This window comes from Melanerpes formicivorus, unplaced genomic scaffold (assembly GCF_026170545.1).
Source record: "Melanerpes formicivorus ecotype bairdi unplaced genomic scaffold, bMelFor1.0.p_v2 SCAF_54, whole genome shotgun sequence".
In the NCBI taxonomy this organism is placed as follows: Eukaryota; Metazoa; Chordata; class Aves; order Piciformes; family Picidae; genus Melanerpes; species Melanerpes formicivorus.
Window position 1 is genome coordinate 4,931,697 of NW_027142406.1, and position 7,148 is coordinate 4,938,844.

Genomic DNA, 7,148 nt, shown 5'->3' on the forward strand with positions numbered 1-7,148 from the left:
TGGTGGAGTCACCATCCCCGGAGGTGTTTAGGGAGAGACTGGATGGGGTGCTTGGTGCCATGGTATGGTTGATGAGATGGTGTTGGGTGATAGGTTGGACTGGATGATCTCTGAGGTCTTTTCCAACCTGGTCTATTCTATTCCGTTCTGGTTCTGTTCTTCTCTTCGCTGTAATGGTCCCAGAGCCCTGGAGCAGGCTGCCCAGAGAGGTTGTGGAGTCTCCTTCTCTGGAGCCTTTCCAGCCCTGTCTGGATGTGTTCCTGGGTGACCTGTGCTGGATACTATGCTCCTGCCCTAGCAGGAGGTTGGACTGGAAGATCTTCGAAGGTCGCTTCCAACCCCTAACATCCTGGGATCCTGTGATGGTGCTGTGACGCTCCTATGCACCGCACAGAAGAGCAGCAGCTCCCCGGGGGATCGGCAGGTCCCAGCTGCGGCGCCCCGACGCTCTCCAAACCACAGAGCCACGGGGCTCCCCCTAGCGGCGGCGCTCGGCCCCGCCCCGGCCGCCGTGACGCCATGGCGCCGCCGGAAGCCGCGGGGGATGGCGGGCGCGGGCCGGCGGGGGCCACGCTCTGGGCTGCGGCGGGGCCGAGCCCGGCGGCCGCGGCGCGCAAGCTGAGGCCAGGCGGCGCGGCTGCGGGCGGCGCCCCCCCGGGGCAATATGTTCAAGAGAATGGCTGAGTTCGGGCCTGACTCCGGGGGCAGGGTGAAGGTGCGGAGCCGGCGGCGGCCCGGGAGGGAAGGCGGGGGGCGGGAGTTGCTTGGCGGGGCCTTTGCAGGCGCCAGTTTGATTGGGGCTGCAAAGAGTACCTCGGCAAGCGCCTGTGGAAGGCGGCGGGTGAGGCTTGCTGTGGGTTTTTCTTTAAGGGCGTTACCATTGTGAAGCCGATCGTGTACGGGAACGTGGCGCGGTACTTCGGGAAGAAAAGGGAAGAGGATGGCCACACGCACCAGTGGACGGTTTATGTCAAGCCCTACAGGAACGAGGTAAGGCTCACAGGGTGTCAGGGGCTGGAAGGGACCTCCGGAGATCTTCCAGTCCAACCCCTTGCCAGAGCAGGAGCATAGAACCCAGCACAGGGCACACAGGAACACATCCAGACAGGGCTGGAAAGGCTCCAGAGAAGGAGACTCCACAACCTCTCTGGGCAGCCTGTGCCAGTGCTCTGGGACCCTCACAGTGAAGAAGTTCTTCATCACGTTGAGGTGGAACCTATAGTTTCCATCTGCTGCCCCTTGTGCTATCCCAAGGCACAAGTGAGCAGAGGCTGTCCCTGTCCCTTCCTTCCTGACCCCCAGCCCTCAGCTATTGATAGACATTGATCAGATCCCTCTCAGCCTTCTCCTCCTCAGACTAACCACCCCAGGTCTCAGCCAGCGATGGGAAGGCTTTGCCGCTGGCATTAGGTATGGGAATGCAGCAGGGACAGAGCAGGAGGCACGGACAGTGCTGCCCCTTGCCCCAGGCTGTCAGCCCAGCAAAGTACTGAGACACTGAGTTAGGGTTTGAGGAAAGGGCAGAAGGATACTGGGGCAGAAGCAGAGGAAAGGGTGAGGGGATTCAAACAGGAAAAATAGGGAGGATGCTTTTCGCCTTAACATTTTCAGAGTGATCTTTCCAGACCAGGGCAAAACTGTAGAGAACTCAGGGGGACAAAACATTTCTCCTCTTAACATTTTCAGAGTGATCTTTCCAGACCAGGGCAGAACTGTAGAGAACTCAGGGGGACAAAACATTTCTCCTCTTAACATTTTCAGAGTGATCTTTCCAGACCAGGGCAGAACTGTAGAGAACTCAGGGGGACAAAACATTTCTCCTCTTAACGTTTTCAGAGTGATCTTTCCAGACCAGGGCAAAACTGTAGAGAACTCAGGGGGACAAAACATTGACAGACCTCTGCCAGCATTAATCCCTGGATTTATCATTTTGCTTTCTTGCAGTTTTTAGAGGTAGCTGTGTCAGAAGAAGCCATGTAGGGTGGATGAACAAACAGTTTTGGTGTGCTGTGTAAAATAATCAGCAGTCACAACCTTTCTGTTTCAGGATATGTCTGCCTACGTGAAAAAAATTCAGTTCAAGTTGCATGAAAGCTATGGCAATCCTTTAAGAGGTGGGTTGTGCCTTTGGGTATGTGTTGCTCAGAACTGGGATTTGGATTAGTTCCATGCAGGCTTTTATCACCTGCATTAACACCTCTGCTTCCTGCTGCAGTTGTTACCAAGCCACCCTACGAAATCACCGAGACGGGCTGGGGTGAATTTGAAATCATCATTAAGATATTCTTCATTGATCCAAATGAAAGACCTGTAAGTACACTGAACTTGTCACAAGAGTTCATTCATTTTAGTGGCCTCAAACTGTGCTGTAGGGATATTATTGCCATGGCAGTGATAAAGCTGCTTCTTGTAGGAAATCTCTTTAATGTGGCTACATGTTGCACCTTAGCTGGGCTACCCCCCCTGCCAGAGCAGGTTCATGGAATCCAGCACAGAAACCCATCCAGACAGGGCTGGAAAGGCTCCAGGGAAGGAGACTCCACAACCTCTCTGGGCAGCCTGTTCTAGTGCTCTGTGACCTTTACAGTCAAGAAGTTCTTCCTCATGTTGAGGTGGAACTTCCTGTGCTGTGGTTTCCATCCATTGCTCCTTGCCTATCCCAGGGCACAAGTGAGCAGAGGCTGTCCCTGTCCCTTCCTTCCTGACCCCCAGCCCTCAGCTATTGATAGACATTGATCAGATCCCTCTCAGTCTTCTCCTCTCTGGGCTAAACAGCCCCAGGTTGTTTAGTAAGAACAAATACTGGTTGTTGGTATCTAGAAGATGATTTGTGTTTTCTTACAATAGTCAAGCTAATACAATTCTCTTTTTGTCTAGGTAACCTTGTATCACTTGTTGAAGCTTTTCCAGTCTGATACCAATGCCATTCTGGGAAAGAAGACTGTAGTTTCTGAATTCTATGATGAAATGGTATGAACATTTTTCACAGAACATTAGAATCACAGAATGTTAGAGGTTGGAAGGGAACTCCAGAGATCATTGAGTCCAAAAGCTCTGCCCAAAGCAGCATCACCTAGGGTAGTCCACACAGCAGTGCATCCAGGTGGGGTTGGAAAGGCTCCAGAGAAGGAGACTCCACAACCTCTCTGGGCAGCCTGCTCCAGGGCTCTGCCACCCTCACACCAAAGAAGTTTCTCCTCATGCTGAGCTGAAACCTTCTCTGTTCAAGTTTGTCTCCATTGTTCCTAGGCTTATTGCTGTGCAGCACCCAAAAGAGCTTGGCCCCCTCCACTTGACCCCCACCCTTCATATATTGATAGGCATTGATCAGATCCCCTCTCAGCCTTCTCTTCTTCAGACTCAACAGCCCCAGGGCTCTCAGTCTCTCTTCACAGTCTCTCTTCACAGGGGAGATACAGAATAGGAATAGGGATAGGATAGGATAGGATAGGATAGGATAGGATAGGATAGGATAGGATAGGATAGGATAGGATAGGATAGGATAGGATAGGATAGGATAGGATAGACCAGGTTGGAAGGGACCTTCAAGATTATCATGCCAACCCATCAACCAATCCAACCCACCTAAACAACTAACCCATGGCACCAAGCACCCCATCAAGTCTCCTCCTGAACACCTCCAATGATGGTGACTCCACCACCTCCCCAGGCAGCCCATTCCAATGGGCAATCACTCTCTCAAGTCCCCTAAGCATCCTGCTGACTCTCCCTTGGACTCACTCCAGCAGGTCTCTGTCTCTCCTGAACTGCGGAGCCCTAAACGGGACACAGGATTGCAGGTGTGATCTCAGCAGGGCAGAGCAGAGGGGGTGAAGAACCTCCTTTATTACAATTTTCACTTTCTTTTGAAGAGTGTTGGTGATGCTGTGTATTTTTCTCTCCCTCACTAGATATTTCAGGATCCTACTGCAATGATGCAGCAGCTGCTAACGACGTCTCGGCAGCTAACGCTCGGTGCTTACAAGCACGAAACAGAGTGTAAGTTGAAAAGTAAATTATTGTCATTTTTAGAAGTAACAATTGGGTTTGCTTTTAGTGGGTTTTTTTCTGGGCTAGAATCACAGTCACAGGATGTTAGAAGCTGGAAGGGACCTTGAAAGATCACCCAGTCCAACCCCCCTGCCAGAGCAGGAGCACCTAGAGCAGATCACACAGGAACACATCCAGGCAGGTCTGGAATATCTCCAGAGAGGGAGACTCCACAACCCCCCTGAGCAGCCTGCTCCAGGGCTCTGTCACCATCACAGGGAAAAAAGTCTTCCTCCTGTTTCCATGGAACTTCCTATGCCTCAACTTCCACCACTGCCCCTTGTGCTGGCATTGGGCATCCCCCAGCAGAGCCTGGCTCCAGCCTCTGGGCACTCCCCCTGCACATATTGATAACCACTAATGAGCCCACCCCTTAGGCTCCTCCAAGCTACAGAGCCCTCAGCTCCCTCAGGCTCTTCTCATAAGGAAGATGTTCCACTCCCTTCATCATTTTTGTGGCTCTGCCTTGGACTCTCTCAAAGCAGTTCCTGAGGTCTTTCTGGACCTGAGGGGCCCAGAACTGGACACAATATTCCAGATGCAGCCTCACCAGGGCAGAGTGGTAATGGTACAGCAGATTTGGATGCTGCTAAAAAGAGATGTTTTTACATTAAATTATCTTTGACTTTTGCAAAAAACTATTAATACTTACTTGAAACCGTTGACAGCTTTCTGATCTGCATGCCTGCTGGGGGGGAAAAAAAAACAACCAAAGACCAAATAATTGATCAGTTTCTCAACCTGATGAGTGCTGGCATGATCTGTGTCTAGTTTAACATCTTTGGAATGAGTTAAAGCAGAGAATAAATCAGGGCCTGGTTTATTTGTGGTCCATTTCTGTTCAGCTCAGCAGGATGCTGAGTGCAAGCAGAGGTAACACTTGAAGCACTGAGCTAAGAGGCAGTTAGTACTGGTTAAGCCAAAGCAGGAGAGCTCTGTGTGTGAAAGCTCTTGCTGTCTTTTTCCTATCCTGTTGAATTGATGAGATGCAAGTCATTTCAGAGCATACTTCTTCAGTATAGCTTTATCTTCCTTGCATCCTTTTGATCACATCTGTTTTAAATGTAAAACAGACTATTGAGAGAATTAAGGAAAGCAACTTAAAATAGATGGATTCCTTAGCTGTAATGCGTGTAGTCATTTCTGGTTTGCTCTTCTCTGTTCTGGATTTCATCTCTTCTCTCAGGAAGCAAATGTGTTATTTACTGAACCCAAATCCTGCCCTGGTAAAAAACTCTAGTGCCATCCTAGTTCAGCTCACTTGGCCTTTGGCTCTTGTGACAACAAATCAGAGCATTGTCAGGGTTGGAAGGGACCTCAAGGATCATCAAGTACCAGCCCCCCTGCCAAGGGCAGGGACACCTCACACTACAGCAGGTTGCTCAGTGCCACATTCAGCCTGGCCTTAAAAACTTCCAGGGATGAGGCTTCCACCACCTCCCTGGGCAACCTGTGCCAGTCTCTCACCACCCTCATGGGGAAGAACTTCCTAAGGTCCAATCTAAATCTGCCCTCCTCTAGCTTGGATCCATTCCCCCTAAGTCCTATCCTTACTTGACACCCTAAAAAGTCCCTCACCAGGTTTCATGTAGCCCCCTTCACATACTAGAAGGCCACAGTAAGGTCTCCTTGGAGCCTTTTCTTCTCTAAACTGAACAACCCCAACTCCCTCAGTCTGTCCTCATAGCAGAGGAGTTCCAGCCCTCTGCTCATCCTCGTGACCCTTCTCTGGACACCTTCCAGCAGGAAATGCTAGTCTGGAGAAGAAAAGGCTCCAAGGTGACCTAATTGTGGCCTTCCAGTGTCTGAAGGGGGCTACAAGAAGGCTGGGGAGGGACTTCTCAGGTAATCAGATAGTGATAGGACTAGGGGGAATGGAATGAAGCTGGAGGTGGGGAGATTCAGGCTGGAGGTGAGGAGGAAGTTCTTCCCCATGAGAGTGGTGAAGCCCTGGAATGGGTTGTCCAGGGAGGTGGTTGGGGCCCTGTCCCTGGAGGTGTTTAAGCCCAGGCTGGCTGAGGCTCTGGCCAGGCTGATCTAGTGTGGGGTGTCCCTGCCCATGGCAGGGGGGTTGGAACTAGATGATCCTTGTGGTCCCTTCCAACCCTGACTGATACTATGATACTTCTATGATACACAGCATCCCCAGTACTGTTACAATCAAACCAGTAAGGAATGAGCAGTTTTTTGTGGTACTTCACAATGCTAACTTTCCTTCCTGCCCCCCACAGTTGCAGATCTTGAAGTGAAAACCAGGGAAAAGCTGGAAGCTGCCAAAAAGAAAACGAGCTTTGAAATCGCTGAGCTGAAGGAGAGGCTGAAGGCAAGCCGTGAGACCATCAACTGCCTGAAGAGTGAGATCAGAAAGCTTGAAGAGGATGATCAGTCTAAAGACATGTGATGCAAGGGTTGACTGGGGGACAAGAGTGGAAAGGCTTCAATCATGGAATTTCATGGAATTCCCTAACTTAGCCTGTGGGAATCTCACCTGCAAATGATTGAAGTCCCTGGCAATCGACTTCATACTTGGAGGGGGAGGGGGAGAGAAAAAGAATGTATCCTTGGTTTGTCATTTTAATCTCTGAGGACTTCATGATTTCTTTCAGGTAGAAGAGGACTTGGAGACCAGACTACTTTGTTTTAGCTGCATTTGAGTGGTGCATAACAACTTTTGTATCAAGCCTTGTCTTAGTTCAGTGTGGGTTGAACAAAATGCTGGTGGTTACTTTTTTTTAACTTGTTTTGCTGGGGGTTTTGTTGTTGTTGTTTTTTCTACTGGTTGTTTAGAGTTGCATCTTTAAAGCTGAAAATAAAATCATGTGGGTTGGTTTTTTTTTATGATTTTAATAACTTTTTTGGTCTCTCTCCAGTGGTTGGCTGCAGGATTGATTCCAAACAGCATACCCTGAGCTAAGGCAGGGGTTGAAACACTGATACGGAAGCTGCTTACATCAGGGTACAGAGATTTCTGTGTGTCTGTCTGTCATCAGCCCAAACATGCTGCATGCAGCAGCCAAAACATGCTGCATTTATTAAGTAATGGCCAAGGTTTACCCCTGGGCTGCATCAAAAGCAGATTCAGAGAGGTGATTCTGCCA

At 50.0% G+C, this 7,148-nt stretch overlaps 1 protein-coding gene across 2 annotated transcripts; it reads left to right on the top strand.

The window, feature by feature from the left end:
- Nucleotides 1-540: 540 nt before the first annotated feature.
- On the top strand, nt 541-6,891 carry YEATS4 (YEATS domain containing 4). Of its 2 annotated transcripts, XM_068160975.1 has the most exons (8): nt 541-715; nt 871-990; nt 2,048-2,114; nt 2,216-2,310; nt 2,878-2,970; nt 3,912-3,999; nt 6,282-6,447; nt 6,657-6,891. In XM_068160975.1, exons 1-8 carry the CDS (start codon nt 665-667, stop codon nt 6,658-6,660), a joined length of 684 nt encoding a protein of 227 aa, XP_068017076.1. In that variant the 5' UTR covers nt 541-664; the 3' UTR covers nt 6,661-6,891. The 2 variants fall into 2 exon arrangements, with proteins under 2 accessions (XP_068017076.1, XP_068017075.1); XM_068160974.1 differs by having other exon boundaries at nt 6,282-6,891.
- The last annotated feature ends 257 nt before the right edge of the window (nt 6,892-7,148 follow it).

Excerpts from the sequence above, each read along its gene's own strand:
- YEATS4 (XM_068160974.1), top strand. The coding sequence starts at position 665 with ATGTTCAAGAGAATGGCTGAGTTCGGGCCTGACTCCGGGGGCAGGGTG. Across the intron at positions 2,971-3,911 it reads CTGAATTCTATGATGAAATG|ATATTTCAGGATCCTACTGC; the intron begins GTATGAACATTT and ends CTCCCTCACTAG. Across the intron at positions 4,000-6,281 it reads TTACAAGCACGAAACAGAGT|TTGCAGATCTTGAAGTGAAA; the intron begins GTAAGTTGAAAA and ends TGCCCCCCACAG.